We start from the raw sequence: 22,091 nt of genomic DNA on the forward strand, positions 1-22,091 counted from the left end.
CAGACCACACCATCCACATAGCCAATGCTTTGGATCCAAAGCTAATTTTTGCTTCAGAGTCAAAGTCTCAAGTCTCGCTGCCTTTTGTGTGTGTGTGTGAGTGAAAATCCCAGTTTAGGTACTTAAACAACAGTTGAAGCCATGAGTGTCATTGTGTGTCACTTGTCATTGTTTCCACAAATGGCTGATGTAGTCCATTTGGAGGGTGTTAAAGTGCCCAAGATGAATGGCATTTCAGAGGCCCTGCAGAGTGGGGTTGTAAGGATGAAGGTGGCTGAGAGCTGTCAGTTCCTCCCCACAACCCGGCACCCCAAACCGATACAGAGAAGGTTAGCATTCGTCTCCTGCTTTGAGGATCTGCCATGAGCTGAGCAAGGTTTGGAAGGAAATTAGGTGTTTGACTAGGAGTATTTCATTAAATGAAACTAAGCATATGAAGTGAATAATACAGACTAAGCTTTATGGATGTGGGTAACCAATGCTTGATGAGGTTGGAGCGCAAGCCAGTACGGATAGAGAACTGTGCTTCCAGCTGTGATCCTCCATACGCCTAGTCCATATCTTCCATCAGGATTATTACTCACAATGTTTTCTTTAGCCTTTGAAAGATGCAGGGCCTCATTCTTCACTTGACTGCCTCTGTAACGTGCCACTGATTTTAACGAGATTGCACTAATGTAAAAGCAGGGCACTGGAGCGAGGACTTAGGTTCATAAGAAGTAATCCAGGTGCACGGCATAAAGATGCTGCCACGGCTCGGTTAGCCTCCTAATGAGCAGTGCAATTTTAGTAGGCATGTTTTCCTCCCGGGAGATCTACGGCCGTGCCCGTGGGGCGCAGGACGGATGCCGGCTCACGGGAGCGCATGCTCTGGCACTGGCTCGTGTCCTCCGCCAGCCCGCTTCAAGGCCAGCTCAGGTGCCGGGGGAATGCGTGACAGCCTGGAAACTGTACTCTCTCTTTTTTACTACCTTGCAAGCTCCACGCTGGTGTCAGCGCTGGAGAGAAGGGCATCCGTGGGCTTGTGATCCTGCACAGCCGGGTGGCCCTTCCCGTCTAACCATACCTGTGTGGGCATCAGCTGTGGGTGGAGAAGTACCAGTTTCATCTTCAACTTGAAGAAAGCTCTGCATATGCGGAAATCTCTAAAGAAAGCTTTCGTTCGGTGGCAGCTTCACAGAATATGAGAAAGCCACTGGGATTAAGTCAGTTTGAGCAAATTTTTTGTCTTAAACCATGTTTTCATGAAACCATGAGAAATTTCAGATAAATGGAGCGGTGCTAGCAGATGATGTCGTTTCTTCCTACTGCCATGGTGGATTTTACCATGTGCGTATGTACCAGGGGTCAATTTGTTCTCGTAGAAACTCACGCAGAGATTGTGGTTCAGAAGTGGCAGCTTTCAGCATGGGAGTCAGTATATTTTACCAGAGGGTTAATATCCATCCTGGTGCAAGCTTTGTGTTATTTTTGTGCCACCTTCTGCTGTTGTCGTGGACAAAATTGCCAAATTGTTAGAGGAGAACGAGGGTGCTCGTCACGGGCTGCGCAGCCAAAATCCCACCTGGGCTCCAAGGGGCACTCCCAGTAGCCCCATGCCCCTGACAGCCTTTGAACTGTGTGTGGGACGAGCAGGAGGCTGGGGCAGCGGAGAGCAAAGGGAGCCCTGCTTTCCAGGAGCTCGCGGCGGAAGGGCCCGTTGAAACCCATGGCTTCGCCCTGGGCACCAGCGATGGACGGATGCTGCCCGTGCAGGCAGATGCGTTCCCGCCTGTGTGCCCTTGGGTCTGCCCCGAGGAGCTGTGGAGTCGCCTGGGGGGACCCGGCGGCAGCAGGGAGTGTCTCCGGGGGTCATTTCTTCTCCTGCCTTCTTCCCCTGCGCTCAGAGGGAGCAGTGTGACGTGGGCTTAAAGCCACCGTCTCTCCACCAAGGAGAGCGTTACCTCTTGTGATACCAACGGGCTGCTTTAACGTCGGTTGAAGTGTGCATCCGGGGCCAGCGCCATTAAGGGCCCCAGGCCTTGCCGAGGCGCCTCTGAGAAGTGCGTAAGGGTGGTGCGCGGGTGTCCGGGAGAGACGTGGCTTCCAAGTATTCAGCACTGTGCGGTGGATTTCTCTTACTGTGGTGCCCATCTCTTCTCTTCAATGGACGGTGTGTTTTCCATGCCTGATGTGAAAGCAGACTATGCATAAAAAAGCATTATGAGTCAGATGACCCTGGTTTTAAAGGGGAGACTAACCAAAATTGTACGTCTGCTAGCTTTGCGGCAATGTTATGTTTGCTCTTTACTTTCCTGACATGGTTTTGAGGTACTGTATGCTTCATTTTAGACTGTCAGAAACACAGAAGTGGCCTCACTTTTGAGTAAATAAAGAATGCAAATATGAAAACAAGAACAAATTGGAGGTACAAATACACAGCGTGGGAAGACACAAGCTTTGAAGGGGTGCATTCTGTTCCAGACAATGTCTTGCCATGGCATGAGTTGCTCGGTGTGGGTTCACGTTCTAATTTGCACAGGTAGGTTTCCTTCCCATCACTGAACTTCTGATTAGGGCTAGAGAACAGCCTATACAAGGGTTATCTAGAGGAAAACAAGCCTGGTTAACTTTATCCTGTGCTTTTGTCATGTTTGTGATTGCAGTCAGATTGAATTCAGACTTCACCAGCTAGAGCACCCTTAGGCTCTGATTTATCTCGGAAACAGGGCTTAAGATGTTGGAAGTAGATACCTGTGCTATTTCTGCAATTGAAGATCCACCAAAGCCAAGGAATGTGAGTTTCTTGCCTGTTAGGAAGGGTCTGAGCGTCACGGGAGCTGACAGCTGGGACAGCCAGAGTACTGCAGAGAGGTGCAGTGTCAGCACTGGGAAACCTCAGGTGCATCTTGGAGAAGTGCTAATATTCCCTCCTTCCTGAGGATGAGGGACCGAAGGGATGTGTGTGGAGGAATCAGTTGGGATCAATGGCTTTATCAGGCCCATTGACAGCTCGTGCTATTCCTCTTTGTCATATGGATGGTATAAAAGAAATAGGTTAGCTTTTCTATATAATGTTTTTCTGTTAAATCAGTGAGTCCCTTCTTGCAAACCAAATTTCCAGTGACAGGCATGATAAAGGACAGGTTCCCACTGAATCCAGGGAGATTTGGGTCAAACCTGGAGTACCACAGAGGTCCAGTCCCTCCTTACCCCCTTCCATTTTTAAGCCTCAAAAGGTTAGACTCGAAGTCAATAAACAAAGATTAAAAGGATACCTGCATATTCATTTGAAACTCACTCAAATAGCGTAGATTTGACATTTATTTGTTATCAAAAGTTTAAAGGCTGTAAGCCTAATTCTGCTGATGGTGCCACCTAATCCAGCTGTGCTCTCACACTGTGACTCTTTGCTGGACTCTTGAGGAACAGCCGGAGTCAGAGCTGTGGCTCTGTCTTGCATCGGAAGACAAATCCTTATGTTATCAGGGGTTTTGGCAATACCTCTGGTCTGTTCGCTTGAGCCATGTCAAAGAGAACGATACACCAGAAGTAAAATTGTTTTTGCTAGATGAAGAACTTCAAATACTTCAAATATAAGCAAGCCAATAATATCAGGGCCTTGAAAGATGTATTGAAGAGAATCCCAAAGGAAAATTAGAAAGAGCAGTTCTAGCAAGAAAAACAGAGTAACACCAACGTGAGTTAGTATTAGACAGCCAGGTGGAGGAGGTGTATCTAGACAAAGGGATAGTTCGAGTGGCAGGTTTAAAAGCCACTTTCCAGTGCTGCTTTTGAAGTAGCTGGTTTTAAAAACACTTATGAAATGGGTCTGCCAAATGTTCAGCTTTTTCCATTTTTTGTTTATTAGGGAGTGGAGAGTAATTAAAGTTTTCATGACATAACAAAGTACATTCTTCACTAAATGTCACTCCATTTTCTGTTAAAAATTGAAGATTCTATTATAGAAGGATTACAGCTCTACATACCATACCTGGTTTTACAGTCTATGCTGTATCCATGCATCTCCGTCTCACTGCCTTATGCTTGGAAGTTCTCAGGAGGCCTGGTGCTGGAATGGGTTTCACGTTTTATTCTCCCAGAAGTGGCTGCTGAGTCGAACAGGAGGCTGTAGTTCTCCAGGAACTGAAACAGTGGCCTGATACAAACCATGTGTTTTGGAGCCCGGGCCGTGAGCCTTGTGTGGGTGGCAGCAGGGAGCCCCGGGGGCCGGCGCCGTGCAGCCAGGAGAGCTCACAACACTCCTGCTCAATTCTTCTGGACTGTCGGGGTGGGTTTTTTGTCATCTCGGTGGACCTGAAGGAGCAATGATTTGATGCCTCTTCCTCCAGAGTGGGAGTAGGTTTCCAAATAAGCTGGAGACAGAAGGTGCTACCAAGGTTTCAGCTGGGAGTGCGCCAAAGAGCTTGGGGTGAAGTCTTGAATCAAAGAATTCAAATGCATGTTGTGAGTGATATTTTTAAGTGCTCGTGAGACAAACGTCCGTCTCCAGGTGACGATCGTAAGTGAAAAATACATGCTGTAGTGACACAATTACCTAAAATAAAGCAAAGGGGCTTTTCTTAAAGCATAGCTCTCCACAGCATCTCTTGAGAAGAGCGCGGAAAGGGAAAGATAGAAAATACAAGATTTACTTTTTTAAAAAATTACAACAGTGGTGAATCTGGGAGCTGTGTGGCTCAGAACAGATGGCTTTTGCTGCTACTGCTCTGGGCCCACTTGGAGGAACTGTTTCTGTGAATTTTTTGTTGCTCGGTTTGTGCATGCAGCAAAGCACCACTTACTGAGTCTCCGTTCTCCCCTGCGACTGTCATGTTTTTACCCCCTTGTCACGCCAGCTGTTGGCGAGACATTATCGAATGCCATTTGTAGTTGTCATTCTGCAGGTAACCGGAGGTGGGCTGTTTCTGTATTTCTGAGCTTGGTACCTTGTTGGTTTTGTCTGGGTGTCTTGGCTGACAAGCCCGTCCCAAGGGATACGCTCCGGACAGTCGCACTGATACAAATGAAGCTTTTCCATCTCCTGTGATGGCAGTTCAAAGCCAACCAGTCGGACCTACAAGGCAGCAGATTTAGAAAGCAGCTCTGTCCTCATGGCAACTGACAAAGAGGAGGTTGTCCTGCCGAGGAGCGTGCAAACCAGATAGCCTCACGCGTGGCTGCAGTGACTGTGTGCTGCGTTGCTTTCATGCCAGTGTCCTGCGTAGTGCCCATACCTGCTGGTGAGCAACACGGTCACTGATTTCTTCTTGCGGTTTAAAGTTTTTGGCTGTATAAATACACTAGCAGAGCTAGGTGCGCAACGTCGTGTTTGGGAGCAAGATACCCAAGGGCACAGTCTTCAGGGAGGACAGACAGACAGGGAAATCCCAATAAATCAACGGAAAGGAGTGAATTCTCTGTCACTGCCTGTAGGTCAGTTCCAGGTCCCTGTAGGGCATAATATAGAAAAGCAATGTGACACCTTCTGCGCTTGTCCCTTGGGATCCAGCTTGGTTCTGCTAGCTGGAGAGGCACTAGTAATTAATCAGGAGACAATCAAGTTCAGCTTGAGATACAGCAAGCCTGGAAAGCTCTAATCTTTAAGCAGAGAATTTCTGGAGGAAAAGGGACAAATCTCCCAAAAACTTGCCAAGAAAAGCAGGGAAGGGGCTTAGTGTCAGCAATAGTAGATATTATAAAGGGGATAACGAAATAATTTGTATTTAGCTACCCCTGTACAACACGAAGGAGAGGACCAACTCTTTAAGTGGAAAACTGTATTTTTAGAACTCATGAGAAGACTTAGGATTTTATATGGCAAATAGGGTATCTGTCGAACTCATTGTCAGTAGAGAATATGGAATCAAAATATAAGCAGTTGAAAAGGAAAGATACTTTTGTAACTTCCTGAATACATTGCATTGCCTAGAAGACCTAAGGAATAGAGTGTGTTGTAGAGAGTAGACGACTGCTGGTAACTCCTCAGAAATACTTGGATTCAATAGGAAGTGACCTCTGCAGAGATTTTGCCAGTGCTCCTCATGGGAACTCCAGCATCCATTTGGCATTACTTTTGCAGATACAGCCCATAGTGCCTCAGTCCCTGGGTGCTGTGATGTTTCTCCTTTATTCTAGCTCCAAGGTCATGTTTTCTAGGTCTCTTACTGTGTTTATAACTCTCCTCTTGACTTTCCTCAGTGGGCCTGTATCTTTCTTAAACACAGTGACTGACTATGGGACATAGTTCTTACAGCAGTGAGTTTTCACTTTACAGTAGTGTAGAATAATTTCCAACTGATCCAGCCGGCATTATATCGATTTTTTGGGGGATGACATCGCATCCTTATTTAGGTTAATCTGCAAGCAACTGCAACCACCAGATCCTTGTCTTGAATACTACCGCTTTGCGTGATATTCTCCATTTGATGTTTACTTCTTTGTGGTGTCTTTTTTTGATGTTTCCAATGTGTGTTGTCTGTTCTAAATTTCATCTGTGAGTCATATATCTGTTTTTTCTATGCATGTATATATATCCATAGGGAAATGTTAAGCCTGCAAGCACATGCATGTTACTAGAATGTCTTTATTATTATATGTATATCTTGTTTTTCACAAATGTTAGGGTTAAAAAGCCTTTAACAATAGAAATTCAGGAAACTCCAAGTTGAAGTTGCAGTCTTGCCCCCGTGGCGGTGCTGAAGTCTGTCCTGGAGGAGCTGGGAGCATCGAGTCCTCCATCTGCATTAGAGGGAACAGCCCCACACCACTTCTGCAGCAGAGCTCCTGGAAGCCTGTTCGTGTGGTGGGTTAGTTAAGTAAAAAGTCAGTCGAGGGTAAACGTTAAATTGTTGCTATGATTTATGGGCCAGCTACCAGGCTCTTTTTCATGGTCTGGAATAGTATTTGGAACGATTTTTGCTGTTAGATACTATCGTAGTAAAAGTATGTACATCTATCATTTTGGATTTGTCAGGAAAGGCAGGGATGAAGCTGGGGTCCCTACAGATGCCATGATGTCTCACAGAGCCATACTGCTCACAGGTCCTCTGCCTTGTCCTCCAAGCTTACTGATGTAGAGCCATGAGGAAAACATCTCATTTTAGTGTGTGTGTGTGACAATGGAGCCGTGAAGCTTGCAGAGCAGGACACAGACTAGTTTTGGCTTTGAACATGATTTCTTTACCATGCAAAGGACGAATGGAGGTAATGACCTGGGCTGGGGTGTGAGAAGGGGATCTGCAATGGAGACTATTTTGAAATAAACTTGTTGTGGCCCTTTTGCCCTCTGGCCCTGTAGCAAAAGTGCTTCTTAATCCTCCAGCTTGGCCCGGTGGTGAGGACAGCCACAGCCAGGGCATCGCTGCACCTTTGCCAGCTGGTTTCGCCTGCTCTGTCCCCGCATGGAGCCCCCAAAGGTGATGCCCCTCCAGTACCACCTTTCCTCCAAGTCAGTGAAGAGGCGGGTGTTGGGCAACACCCTGGATGGACGCTTGCAGACCATGGCCTGTGGTGTGATCTCACAGCCCCTTTGGGGTTGCTGGGGTTTTTTACCACCATGGTGGTTTTGTCACCGGAGAAGCCCAAACAGGAGGTGTCCAAAGACAGCGGATGTGAGAGAGGAGGGCAGCCCAGGCTCGGTGGGCTGCCTTCAAAGGGCACTGATGCAGAAGGAAACCTGTGCGAGGATGTCAGCGGGAGAACGTGAAGCCTTCAATAACTCACTGTCGGTTGTTCTTAAGTCAAAATACATGCATTAAACGTGTAGAAATACGTTCTTGAATTTGAAAAATGCCCTAGTCCTACAGTACTTAGCATTCAGAGGGCTCTTCAAAGGAAGCACTGGAAACTTCTGTTGATGCTGTCAACTTAATGAATGTCCTCCAGCTGCCAGGTAACTCCTTTACAGACGTATAATAATCGCTTTACTTAAATCAGACATTACCGTTGGATACTGGTCCCCTGCCCGAAACTCCTGGCTGGAGCCTGGTGAATTATGGCACACTTTCCGTTGTGCTTTGCAGGAACTAAACCGTTCCAGTCCCTGCTTTCTGCGCCAAGCAGGAGTGTGTGGAAATGTGCTGAGTGCTATTTTTTTTTCTAGGAGAAACAAAGGATTTATGTGTCACTTGTCTCCCCTGCTTTAATTGATTGGCTTATTTCCAGGAGGCGATCTGATGCGTAGCGTGTAAATTAGTGGCATTAAAAAGGTTGATCAGCCCACACAGGGACAAGGTTGACCGTGTGTTTTAAAATGCTAGGGGACCTCCTCACCCAGTAAGCCTGAGGCTGGATTTGTTCTCCCATTTCAGTCCTGCTTTCTGTGATCGTATACTTGTGCTTTTACACGTGTTAACTGCTGCAACACTACGAAGAGCCCCACTAGACCTAGTTCTGTGCTCTGTGCCACGGCTGGTCTGAAGTAAATCATCAAGCCCAGAGTCTTCTGGAGTTAGAGCAGTCAGCACATCGCGGTTCAGAGGGCCACATCAGCACTGTTGGAGCTGGCTCACCCACTGCAGGAAATATCTTTGCAGAGCGAACTCTTCTCGGGATGGCCCCGATCCAGCCGTCATTGAAGCTGGTGGAATTGCTCCCATTTTCTCAGCGGAGCTTGGTTCAAACTGTCAACTTAAAAAAAATAATCCAGTAATACTTTGCCAAAGTGACACAGTGCACTGATTTTTGGGTGGAAAACAAGTATCTTCCTATGATATTCTGTCTGTCTGCTTTCTTCTTTACTTCTCTGCTGATGTGGCCTTGGGATAGCTGTATGGAGATAGGTAACAGTGAGATTATGTGCAGGCGAGGAGCAAAGCAGCTGCCCCTGTGTGGATTGCTGGATGAGAAAGGTGGGATGTTCTCTTTCCCTTGTGCCTCTCAGTTATGGTAAAATGCTGTTTTTCTTTTCCTGTTCATGCATAACAATGGGATTGAAAGCCTTGAGTTGCAGAAAGGACTACAGAGCTTCAGTCACCTGACTCTCCTAGTAAAGCTCTACCTTCTCCTTTTTCAAATACACTGTTTCATAATCTGTTTCAAATCAGTTGAAAAAACAAAACGGTGTATCGGGACTGTCCCAAACCTTAAAGTCAATGCAGACAGTGATTTACCTGTTGGAAGACTGTAGAGCACCATGTGGAAAACAGCGCCCGTTGTGGGCATGAAGAAGAGATGGGTGATCATGTTGCAAAGTATTTTTGAAAACAATAAACTCTTTTTCCTGGCAAAGGGCTGGCTGTGGTACAGCCCTTGGTCCATGAACACTGCCACCTGAATGTGGGGCTTTCCCCCTCCGGTTTCCCTGTTGCCTCCTCAGGGCCTGGTGTCCCTCAGTCTTTCTGCACCCCGGGCAGATGCCTGTCTTGGTTTCATGAGTTGCCAAACAAGGACAATTGTAAAGGTGCCTTAGGATGTGCTTGCCACGTGTGCTATGAACTTGAGCTTTGCCACTCAAGCAGTTGCATTTAGGAGAGGCCAACGCAATAGGTTTTAGGAGTGTTGATGTTTTACAAAGGGTCTTATCTCAGAAATGGAGTTAGTTTGAGGGTTGCCAGCTGAAGAATCAAAATGTAGTGCCTCTTTTTTTCTATTCACTTGTTCACTATAATTTTTTTCTACAAGTACAGCTGATACCGTCATGGTGGTAGGGCTCGGACACTTACGAGAGTGCATGGTGTACAGGAGTGTTATATCCCAAAGAAATAGCTCAGAGATCTAGGAACCACAGCTGGCTGGGGTACTTTTCTAGCCCTGGCAATGGGTTTGGGGAGGGCAGCTGCAGAGTGTTCATAAATTGAGTTGCTGAGCTCTGAAACTGGATTGCTCTTGCAAATTGGCAGTGGTGCAAGGTTATTATCTCAGAGGACAATTAGTTGTGCTTAGGGAGCAGTTAAGGACTTCTTAAGACAAGGATCTGCTCTTTGAGGAGGGTAAAGGAACTGAGCAGTTTTGGCACATCTTATTTAATCTTCCATACTGTTTTGTCTGGTAAAGCAGAAGTAGTCTCAAATCCAGGGTACAGAGTCAGTCAGCCTCATTTGATGCTTAGAACTTGATTTTTAAAATAAAAATCATAATTAAAAACCAAAACAAGACCAAAAAAACCCCTAACAAAATGAAATAAGCAAAAAAATCCCACCAGTTTGCTGTTGCAGTGTAGAAACTGATTTTTGGTCAAGTTGCCTATGACAGGATTTTGTTTGCCAGCTGGCATTTTTGGCCTTTTCTAATGAAGTTGAAAGTTGACCACGTTCTGATGAGTTCATTATCTCTAAGCAGCTGCAACTTCTCTCTTCAAGCTGTTACTTTGCCCATATGCTGGGTCACTCCCAAACTTCTCACTGAAGTGAAAAGAGAGGTTGGTAGATGTTTATGGACTATAGAACTATGCCAAATATGTGTCCTTTCTGCAGCAGAACATGTTTTGTAGGTCCACTTTTCCAGTCCTGAAGTAATGGCACATAGAAGGAAAATGCAGAAAAGTTTTTGCTGACTAGAGAAGGCAAAAGCAAACATTTGGTATCTAGACTTGTGGTAAATCGAAGTGCCTGATCTTTTTGTGACCTCATATTTCAACTACTTTTCTTAGCGCTTATACCTTAATAGGTTTGAGTTGCTTGCGATATTTTTCCCCACAGTTATAGATTGGTTACTAGGGGTCAGTACTTCCCTTTTCTTCCGGAGCTATTTTGTGTTTTCCTTTGCTAGATAATTGATGAGGCCCTCTGAAGAATCACTGTGTGATTTGGCAAGTGTAAGCTGCCTCCTTGTGTGGTTGTTTAGAGGATGTTTTACCCTCATCTTAGATCTCATGCTCTGGGCTTACATCATTTGTAAAATGTTCTCCCACAGTCCTGACACGCACAGAAACTTTGGCAATATTAGTGGACGTTTCAACTGCAGAAAGTATTGACTGAGGCTTTAATCAGCCCTGCATTTTTGGACCCAAGATACTATACACAAATTTCTGGAGCTGTAGGTAATGTACAAGTACAAGGGAGTGACTCTTTCTCATTTTCCACAACATAGAAAAGGATTTGATTTTATTTTAACTGCAGGTAGCTCTTTAGATGAGGTCTGAAGATGTTTACCAGTTTATTTAGTTTGGCCTGTTGAAGATGGATGAAGCCCAGCATCCAGTGGCTACAGTTCTGCCTAGTCCTTCCCTCATTTCCACCCACGCTACTTCACTCTTACCCTTTTCTCAGTTTCAGCATGTTTCTTCCCGGTCTGCATCAGATTTCCATGCGTGTCCCTATTTCTGTGTCACCCTTAATATTATTATAGTAGTTCTTTCACTTTCCCCTGTTTCAACTCCTCCTCTCCATGCCTCTTTTCTTGGACCTATTCTTGTCCCCCTTAGTCTAGGATTGAAATGATGCCTTGATTTTTCAAGAGGTTTTGCTTTCTTTGTCCCAGCGTGACACTGCATAGTCTCTTGAGCAGGTTCAGATCTTGCCATCTCCAGGTTCACATCCAGCACCCGGATGTGCAGTGAATGGGATCCTAGTGATGCCAAAAGGTGATGGGCTGTGTCCTCTTAGAGCTTGACCTGTGGTGACAGCGACATCTTATTATTTTTTTGTCAGGTGTGAGCTGTTCAAGACTATTGTTCCTGGGGAGTTCAGTGTCCCCACAGGAAAGGGCTACTTTGGGAACCGAATGACTTAAATGATGCATGGGATTTATTTCTTCCTCCTCCCACCTTTCCCTGTTGAGTGTAGCTTGTTTAGGACAATGTTTTTGTTCTTGTCCCCCCCGTCCCCCCCGAAGAGGAATAACACTGGCCAGCAGGACCAAACTCTGGTCCTTAGGTCACAGTGAGCTTTTCTTGATGCTCAACCTCCGCAGTCCCAGGGTAATCCATGGAAATCCAGGCTATTTCCTGGAGCTGAGATGCGAGGAGGAGACCAGGGCAGGAGGGTGCTCAGGTGCGGGGGCTGTGACAGCAGGACCAGTGACTTGCTGTCCCATGGGGGGCTCAGGAAGTGGGCAGCGTCCTGCGCGGGGCAGCGCTGGCCCTGTGGGGTGCCCGCGCCCGGCGGGACGGCAGCCCTGCAGCTGCTCCTGCGAGCTGGCGCGAGCCCAGCTTCACCTTCCTCCGCTTCCTGATGGCTCCCGGGCTGTGGGCCGCGGCGGGGTGGGCGAGTGCCTTCTGCTGCCCTTTGTTTTTAATGAGAAATCCCTTTCTTGTCAAGCCTGGCACATACTTCACACAGAAATACTGTTTTTGATGGGTCAGCCTTTCCCAGCAAAGCCATTTAAACCGTTCTCTGGTAGCACCATCCTGGATGCCTTCAGATTCATGCCGGTCAAACTGTGACAAGGAAAGATAAATAGAAACTGGGGCTAACTAGTGAAATAGGAGCAATGGGCAGTAAAGTGTGGTGCCACCATGAGGAAAGTAAGCGAAGCCCTAGAAAGCCCTGGTTTTAAAATCTCAGCTGTTCCCCTGCATTCAGCATTAGGGTCGATAAACTTCTCTGCCTAAAGCCACATTTGTTTTAAATGGAATATTTTCCATATGGCACTCTGGCTGGGCTGGTTCCCTTTGTATCCTCTGTCCCTTACAGCTCTTGATCTTAATTCCAGTTGGAAGCTGCGGCTTTGACTGGGGGAGCAGAGCTGATGGGCTGCGGCATCCCTCCCGGCCGCGCCGGGCCCGTGGGCTCGCGGTGCTCCATGGCGTATGTGGCCACTGAGAGGAAACCCCAGCGGTGTGTTTGCACTGCGGCCCGGCAAGCCACAGGTGCCCGGGGCAACGTGGCTAGTTGAGGGGAGGTGTCACTCCCCTCCGGCCAGGGCTGGGCTGCTCAGGAGGGGTGTTGAGAGCTGGGGAGGGGGTGGCTACCCACAGCACATGGGCTACGAGGAGGGGCTGCGGGAGTGGGGCTGGCCCAGTCTGGCAGACAGGAGGGAAGGGTGACATCCCACAGCAGCCAACTGCTACGTGATCTGGAGCTGCAAAGGAAGCCACTTCTTGGTGGGGACACGTGTGATGTGGGGCAGCAGTCACAAGCTGCTGTTTGGGAGGTTTGGGTGGGACGCTAGGAAAAGTTTTCACCCTAGGCAGCTGGTGCGTGTCCACAGGGAGGATGTGCAATCTCCATCCAGGGAAATTTTGAAGACAGCTGGGGAAAATCAGGACTGTCATCACGCAGTGCTGAAGGTAGTCTGAGCAGGAGGTTGGACAAGACCCTTCCAGCAGACCCTTCCAACTTGAATTTTGCCCTCTCTCAGTTCTCCATGGTGGTGCTGTGAATGAAGGAAGGCTGTGTGCCTAAATGATCAGTGACTAATGGGCTTTTGAAATCTGTCTTGAGCAACTCTCAGGAGAGCAAGAAAAAGAAACTGTCTGAGAGCAGGTGTTTTTTCTAACAGAGCGCATGATTGAGAACGTTCCTTGAAAAGCGGTCAGGGACCCTCATGGCAACAACCATATTTGTTGTATAACAAAAAGCATTTTATTGTTTGTGTAAACACTTAGGGCCAGCTCCACTGCTGTGATCCAACTAGTATGCACTGCTCTGGCAACACAAAGCTTGTGTAAAACTCGCTTAATTGGCTGATTAGTCTGGGTTTATAGCTGCTTTGTTTTGCTGGAGTGGTGAGGAGCAGCCAGCAGAGAGAAGCTGTTGAAGCACATGTGTTTAAACAGGTGAACTATCTCTGTAGGCAAAGTGAAAAGGAAAGGTTAACCATGCTGCACCATTGCCCAGTGTTTCAGCAGAAGAGCAGGGTTCCCTGGGAGTGTGCTCTTCTCCGCATACGCTACATGCTCATCAGCACCGAAACCTTGCATTTCTCACAGGGTTTCAAGAGGAGCTCTGCAAACAGCTTTGGGAGTCATTATGGTTCCTCCCAAAGGGTAATTTAATAGAAGAACATTTATTGGGAGGGTGTGAGAAGATGCAACCTTGTCAGCAGGTGAAGACCCAGTGAACAGCTGGGTTATAGAAGCTGTCACTGGGCAGAAATATTGGAAAAGGACCTGCTTTTGGTGGGTATAAGGATATGCAGGCATCAATACATACTTAAAGTAATATGTTTAAGCGCTGTCAGGAACACATATGAGCTCCTGGACTGGTGCTGGAAAGAGGATCTCACTATTGCTCTGACAGGGGGTACTTTGGTGCCTTGTCTTTCGCTGTCTGTCCGGGTGGCTGTGGCTGGTGGCTGCTTCTGTCCCAGTCTCTTGCTCCCTTGGCATTGCTGTGGCTGCAACAGCTGGCTTAGCCAGCGAGTAAGAGGGTTTGAATACAGCGTGTAACCTCTGTGCTGGCAACCTTGCTCTCGGTGGAATGGCATTGCTAGAAGAGACTGAGGGAGTCCTGCTTTGGGTGTGAAATGTGAAAGATAAGAGGCAGAAAATGGCTGCAGGTGTGGGAGGTCTCCGTCCAGGCTGGTGCTTGCCAGCACCCTTCTTCTCGCTGTTTCTGGCTGCTCTGCTTGCCGCCTGCGCGGTAGCGTGGTGCAGGTCGTATGCAACGGAGAGTGCCTCAAAACCTGGAGATGCCACTCGGGGCAAGCGAACCGATTGCTTGAGTAATCCTTGCATCGGTGTCACTTCTTAAAAGAGCGCTGCTAACTTGCCAGCAAATGTTAAAATAAATGACTCGCATAAGGTACCTGTTACAGTGCTGGATGCTCAAGGGATCATATAATGGGAGTTTGGGAAGCCAAGAGTTGAAGCATGTGCAGAACAGACCTGTTAAAATACAAGGCTGTCAGAGAGCAGAACCATTAGTGATGGGTTTAGGAGAAGAGAACTTGCTTTTAATGTGGATTACTTTCTAAAAGTTTTAAAATAGTGAAACAGTTCTGTGCTTCATTTTTCACTGACCTTTAGCACTTGCCAAAAATATAATGTTCTGGTGTGCCTGAACTAGGGAAAGGGGATTTTGAAAAAAAGGAAAAGATTAAACAGGAAAGCTACAAGACATCCCCAGTTTCTGGCAGGAGTCTGGTATTACGATATGTTTTCAGTTTCGGTGTCTTGCACCGGTCCGTCTGAAGAGCCTGGGAATAGACGCCATTGAATATTGTACATCCCACTTGGAAAACTTGTTGTTACTGCAGTTGCATTTTATAGCAAAATTTAAAAAATGTAAAATTATGCCCTTTATTCTGATGTAATTTAATAGGTGTGCTTGCAACCGATGTTCACGTGCTTCATAATAACTGTGATGGGGTTTGTGTGTTTGTTTATTTTTTGAAGAGAAGGACATGCCAAACAGACCTCTGAGAGTGCGCGCCCAGTCTCCAGATGGCAAGTTATCTTTTCGGTGGAAGCCACCTTACGGAGCAGGCTTCAGGGGTCCACGCAGCAGGTCCCAAGGTTACCTCCGTGGGTATGGCGAGAACAGCCGAAGGATGAGCTATGCTCCACTGCTGCAAGAGCGACAAAACCAGGAAGCGAGAAAACTAGGTGAGTCGGATCTCCCTGGTAGCACCTGGCTGAGCTGGCACACTTCTGTAACCCCCCGAGGCTGCTAGGTGATCACAGATCGCGTGGTGTCATAGCCATCAAAATAACTTCTTCCTATGAATGGAAATGCTCGCTGTAATTGTGTTCTGTAACGCGTTCTTAACAGAAAAATATGATGACCAGGGCAGGGAGCGTAGCAGAACTTGACGCCATGTTCAAGAGATGCCATGTGCGAGTTACTCGTATTAATAGCAAAGGGAAGGGCTGGGGAGAAGAGGCTTAGCTCAGATTCTCCTTGTGTGTGGTGGGGCTGCTCTTAGATCCACTGTTTCTCATCCTCTTCTTACACTTTGTGGCCCTATGTTATTTCAGGCCAGCGGAGAAAAAAAAAATGCTTTAATTAAATGTGTCCATGTTACACTCGGATGTCCATGTTCTCTCCAGTTCCTTCATGAGGTCCTGGTCACTAAGGGCTCCTGAGATAGTCAGGCCGGCCACGTCTGTGCTCCCTGCCGTGCTGCGACGGTTTGCACTCGTGATATAAAGGATTTCCCATCTAATGGCAGCCGCGGGGTTTGCGACAGTTTTATTTCCCCAGGGGCTGAGCCTTTCCCGTTGTGCTATTTGTGCCACTTGCCTGTGTCGTGGACGATCTGTCTCTGTCCTGCTGCCGGAGCTCCTCTCGCCCGAGCGGGCGCCAGGTCTGCACCCCTGAGCCCCACTTTGATCCTCTTCCTGCAAGCTCCGGCCGCTTTTTGTTATTCGGGTGCGTTTGCTCGAGGTTAGGCTTCTTCCTCGCAAAATCTCTCCCATAGGCTGGGAGCCCGTCCCACAGATGGTCTGGTCTTGGGTTACAAAGTGGGTGGTGATTCCAAAAATCACACGTGGCTGCCAGAATTCCTGGCTTTGCAATGCAAATGTCTATTTCCCCTTCTGCTTCGTGGCTTTTGTATTAAACGCACGTCTTTATCTCTGTCCAAAGAGAGAGAACCCCTCAGTCACCTTTAGCAATTACTCCATCTTTTGCTAACAGGAGTCTCTCACTCATTTCCCATCCCATCTCTAGTATCCCTTCACTTTTTTATCTATCCGTGCACCGCTCCCGAAGAGGCAGCTCTGGCGTCGGTGCCGAGACGGCGGGGTTGGACACGTACGTCTAGAGGATGCTCCCCCTTCGTTTGAAGCTCAGCACAGACCACTGCTCTGCAGATTGAGAGCCTGTCCAGGCAGTACATAGACTTAGTGGGAGTTCAGTAACGAACTTAATCTTGATGAGAAATAGTATGTAACATGGTTTTCAGCATCTACCTCTTGTTTTCGTTACTTTTATACTATGTTTTTTTAAAGGAGAACAAATGCTTTTTAAATAATCAAATTATCAGGAGAAGAACTCAAACCTAGAATATAGGGCTCTTGTAATGGTCTTTTCATGTTAATAATTTGCTTCTAAAATACTAACTTTACTGTACTTACTGCATGCATATTGTGACTTCTGACATAGATGTTATGTATCTAGATAAATTATATTTCAAGGAAGTTTCCCCTTTTGCATCTCAGAAAATAACAAAACAGAGTTCTGCCTGAAAAGACAGACTTTTTTTGCAGTGTAAAGGGTTACAGGAAAGCCTCTGTTTTTCCCTTCATGTACAGCCTCTGAATCGGTTCATGTGGTTTCACTGCCATCAAGGAGCTCCCAGGGACGGAGCCAACCTGTCTATAGGTCATCTTTAACTAAAAGGAAAGTCACAGGTATGTTTCTTTCACATCTGCTGTCAATTCATGGAGACATTTGAACACAATGAGATAGCTTTGTGATTTTTAGACTGCAAGTCTTTTGGTGCTGGAGCTGCTAGGTTTTTGTCTGTGCATTAAAGAGCTTGATGGACATCTCCAATTCAAGCAGGAGATGTCCATCAAGCTCTTTAATGCACAGACAATTCTCTAATTCAAGCAGGAATAATAAAATGATACAAGTCTGCAACATGGTTGGTTGGGTTTCTGTTGTTGGGTTTTTTGTTTTGTTTTTTACAATCTCCTCCTTCTCCGCATGAGAAGACTTGATTCACTCAAAGCCAGGATCTCCACAATGGTATGCCTTCTTGTCAGATCTCCACGCCCTTTTGTGAAGGGTTCGTTTCCAGAAGCCTGAGCCTGGTCAGCATAAGTTTTCACTTTCTTTTGGAAAGAAGGCATTGCAGACTGCTGCCAAGGTTAAAAAGGATGAGCGACATTCTGAGTCATCTCCATGCCAGTGCCGCGTTTGTGAATAGGTCCCCTAAGCCACCTGTGAGTAGTAGATGGGTCCCCTCAGCCACGTTTGTGTAGTGGCTGTTTGGCTTGGAAAACCCGGGGTTGTCTGAGAATCCTCTGCATTAAAAACCTGATTGGAAGAAGTGAAATGTGCTTCCCTGCTGCCTGCCTTCTGTGCGGGCACTGCTGGGTTCTGGGGTAACGTGCCACCCGCTGAAGAGGAGGGCAGCTGTTCCCTGGAGAAGCGTCATACATGAGTAAGGTCCCTTGAGAACGAAATCATACTTGAGTTTAACTGACCCCTTTCCTTTCCTGAGACATCAGTGTTTTTCCGGCGTTACTGGTCTGTAAAACTTGGGCATGAAAGTAAATTGCACGTTGTGCATTCTGTGCCTCTGGGAGACTTGGGAATGGTCACTGTGACACTAATCGGAAAAGTAATAAATATTTCTTGAGGCAGGAGGTAGACTTGACTGGAAAAACTCTGATGGACAGATAGAAAAAGGAGTCTCATCAAAATTAAAAACCTCAAAAAAATCAAATTAGTTTAATTTCATTTTAAAGTTTTGTAAATTATTTGCACAAGGTGTCCTGATATGTCAAAACAGCCCACTTCAATGACTTAATTTTTTTTAATTTTAGTTTTTTATTATTTTTGCCCTATATACCATAAAAATTGTAAAGCTGAATTCAAACAACCTGTTTGAAGCACTCAAAAATGTAAAATATGCAGGAATTATCTCTTGTGAAGCATTTTTTCCAGTCCCTGGTTTTATCACTCTTCAAAAAGAAACAAAATTTAAAAAAATTTCAGAATTTTTCATTAGGCGAAGTTTCTGCTCTCCAGGGAGCTCTAGCAGTGAGTTTTCCAGAGATGATGAACATCAATATGTTGATAAGACATTTGTTGTAAGTAACAGTTTGGGGACTGATAGAATATTGAAGGGCCATAGAATATATTAGTACTCTGGTCTTGAAGCAGACAACTAACAAAAAGAAATGATGTTTCCATGAGGTACCATCCGTAATCAACGTACCTGGTTTTCTACTACTACTGTATTTGTTATTGATCTGTGCTGTGTATTATAACATCATTTAAAGACAGTTACTGGTTTTTATGAGAACTCCGATATTGTTATTGACATGCTGTTTTGGTTTGCCATTCCAGAGGAGGAAGAGGTGGAGCAGGCACAAGACATAACTGTTCGAGTTATGTCCTCTCAGTCTGTGCTCGTCGCTTGGACAGACCCACTGTATGAAAAACAGAAGGTTTCAGCAAATAGGTAGTCAGCCCTGTGTTTTCTTTTCCGAATACATACTAAAGGTGAACTGCTGCCAACACACTAGTGACTGCTTTTGCATTTATTTAATTACAGCTGGGTTTGTGAATAATTTGGCTTAGGATGTAGGAATTTGCATATCCCTACCTACAGCAGTGGCTGGTAGGGGATGCTCCAGAGAAGCTGTTAGAAACCTGACATGGGTGGATGTGGGGTGATGTACCCTCCTTGCCTCCCTGTGCCTTGGTCTCTGGTATTTAGAGGACTGTGTTAGTACTGGACTATGGGGGTTTAGATTCCTTCTGAATGTTGTCAGTACCAGCCAGGGATATTTTTGCTATTCAAATGCCATTCAAATATCACCGCGGTCGGCAAATCCCCACGCATGCATGGGGAAGGAAGAGGTGGGGATGGGGCACAGACCGTAGATGCAGAGGCGAGCTGTTGAGTTGGATTATCAGAACAGACTACAGCTTCGAGACGACCATACTGTGGGTGAAGGAAGCATCGCTCTGCAACGGGAAAGACACCCATCACTGTCCCCTGCATCTGCTGACCCTCCAGAAACCTAGTACAGCTGAGGCTGAGCGGGTTGGGGTCTCCCACAAGTGGGAGAGCTTGGCTGCAGCAGTTGGAGACCAAAACAAACAGAGAAATGGTCTGGAAACTGCCAAAGGTCTGAAGGTGCTGGATTGTGTTGCTCAGCCTGGGAACAGTGAAGGGCTGTCAACCCAGGGCTGAAGTACCCTGAGGGACACAGCAGGAGAAGTGGTAATTCTACATGTTCTCAGTTTCCTCGTGGAAGCGGTTATCTGGGCAGACACATGGGAACTGAGCCGCCAGTGCTGCTCTAGGAGCGAGGGACTCCCAGCTGTCCGGCCATGCTCGCAGCCGTGGGGCGGCAGGAGGGTGTCATGGAGGCCCGCAGGATGCCTGGCTTGGTTTGGAAAGCCCTGCAGCGTCCCCCTGGGGCAGGGGATGTTTTGAGTAAGAGGCTGGAAAGAGCGGTGCGTCCCTTGAGGTGAAGGCAGTCAGACTCCATTAGAGAGGAAGGCAGATGCTTAGAAGATGCTGGCTCTTGGTGGTGGTGGTACTTTGTTGTTTGTGCTTTGGTAGCTCCCTGGTAAGCCCCGGCAGGCTAGCTGAGGGGAAAACAGCCCTGCCTCCTTCTGATCCTTCTGATGCTCCTTTATTTTCACGTGTTTCTGATCCCAGGCAATACAGTGTTCGCTATCGGGAAAAGGGGGAATCAGCAAGGTGGGATTACAAGCAGGTGTCCAACCGGCGGGCGCTGGTGGAGAATCTGGTGCCAGACACCATGTACGAGTTTGCTGTCCAAATCTTGGAGGGAGAAAAGGAAGGAAAATGGAGTGTGTCTGTTTACCAACGGACCCCGGAGGCAGGTGTGTATGCAAAAGGTCCTTAGGGTAACACAAGTCTTAGGGTTTGAGCTGTGAAATACTGCTCGCTTGAGGGAAAGCCAAAATAAGTAGCTGCCTGGGGCAGCAAAGGGTTGGGAACATGGGAAAAGCCTTGGAGCTGCTGCCTGTGTCCCTGCAGCAGTGCCCTGGAGAGCACACCGGGGCTGCTCTTGTGGTGCGGGGGGGATGGTTTGGGTATTTCTGGGGGACGGGTCAGCACTTTGGACCCTCGCAGTTGGGTGCGCCCTCTCCTTTGGGAGGAGCAGCCTGGCTGCCGTCTCTGTCTGTGGGCAGCAAATTTAAATCCTGCCCCCACCACGGAGAAGCCGTGGGGCCCCTTTGGTACAGGGAAGTGGTCCGTAACAACCAAATTACCACATCGTTCCAGCTAAGCCACAGTAGCAGTCTGGTGCAGACAGCCTGTTCCTAAAAGTATGGAATAAAATTTCACAACAGGAGTCTGAGACAATACAGGCACACATGGACCTGAGCCATGTGTGCTCTTCACATTTATCTTGAAACGGCTGCATAGGAATTTCTGCTATGAGAAGAAGGAGCAAAAGGTGTATGCTTGTAGACCAACTTTTCTTACTTGCCTCTTCTGCCTATGGGTGTTTCACAGCTCCTGCCAGCGCACCTGAAAATTTGGATGTTTGGCCACTAAAAGGGAAACCAACCTCCGTAGCAGCGTCCTGGGATGCTCTCCCAGAGAGTGAAGGAAAAGTCAAAGGTAAGTCATCACTGTCAGTTTTTAACCCTGTCAAGGAGCCGGTCTTCTTGAAGGCAGACTGCCGCTCTGCAGCGAGCTGGAACCCCCGACTGTGCCAGGACTTTTTCACTTGTTAATGGCTTATACCCAAGGAAGATTTTCTTGTTTCCAGCCAAGCATCTCCACACCGCCACTGGGAAGCCATTGTCACCGTGTGCCTGGGATGTCACAGAGCTTCCCGGGGTGTCACGCGTGCACGCTTACCCCTTCTTCTGTTAATAAGCAGGTCGAAATGGAGCTCAAGAAGGAAGTTTCCCAAAGGATTTGTAACAGTTAAGTGAAGAAAGAAAAGTTGGGTAGTTGCCAAGAAAGTGAGTGGGTTTATGTTGTGTTTTATTTCTAGTTTATCGCGGAAGGAAAGCCTCAACTTAAGAAGCAAGTGCAAATAATTTAAACAGATATCATGCATAAGTCCTGTGTACTATACCATTATCATACATGGTCATAAAGCTAATTTGTCAGTGTCTATCTACTTGCATGGGATTTAAAAAAAAAGCTTTGTGGGATTTTTCTTTCCTTTCTCCCTCTGAAAATGAACCGCCCGATCTTTTGGCTGCTCCTGTTCTCCAGTGGTTGATGGGATTGTGTTCTCAAGTTACACAAGTTTCTGGAGGTGCCTTATCAGCACTGTAGCATCTCAGGATTTAAAAAACCTTTGGCCTGGAGGGAAGCGTACCACGTCTGCATACAAGACCTACTTTATGTGTTCTTCAGGGCAGTGGTGGAATTCCTTTCTCTTTGAAGTCAGTAAGAGTCTTGCCAATTGCTTCAATGGAGCTGCAATTGTGTCCAAGAATTATTATTTCTTAAAGTAGGGTCATGCAGGGACATTATCTGAAATTTCAAATCTGCTCCTAATTTTGAGCAGTCTGTAGCCCTTTGTCGATTTTTGTCCACTGACCTTTAGATGATTTATCCAAGGCAATCATTTAAAAGATACCTGATATTCAAGGGCTGAATGC

General features: G+C 46.9%; 1 protein-coding gene across 1 annotated transcript in view; it reads left to right on the forward strand.

The window, feature by feature from the left end:
• FNDC1 (fibronectin type III domain containing 1) overlaps window positions 1–22,091 on the forward strand; it is a gene marked incomplete at its 5' end in the record, with an annotated part of 74,788 nt that overhangs the window by 12,863 nt on the left and 39,834 nt on the right. Inside the window, 5 exons of the mRNA XM_081997929.1 lie at window positions 15,200–15,409; window positions 17,060–17,158; window positions 18,828–18,942; window positions 20,155–20,342; window positions 20,983–21,090. Of these exons, the coding sequence (XP_081854055.1) occupies window positions 15,200–15,409; window positions 17,060–17,158; window positions 18,828–18,942; window positions 20,155–20,342; window positions 20,983–21,090 (720 nt within the window). The remainder of the gene's footprint in view (window positions 1–15,199; window positions 15,410–17,059; window positions 17,159–18,827; window positions 18,943–20,154; window positions 20,343–20,982; window positions 21,091–22,091) is intronic.

This window comes from Phaethon aethereus (assembly GCF_964289735.1).
Source record: "Phaethon aethereus genome assembly, chromosome: 3".
In the NCBI taxonomy this organism is placed as follows: domain Eukaryota; kingdom Metazoa; phylum Chordata; class Aves; order Phaethontiformes; family Phaethontidae; genus Phaethon; species Phaethon aethereus.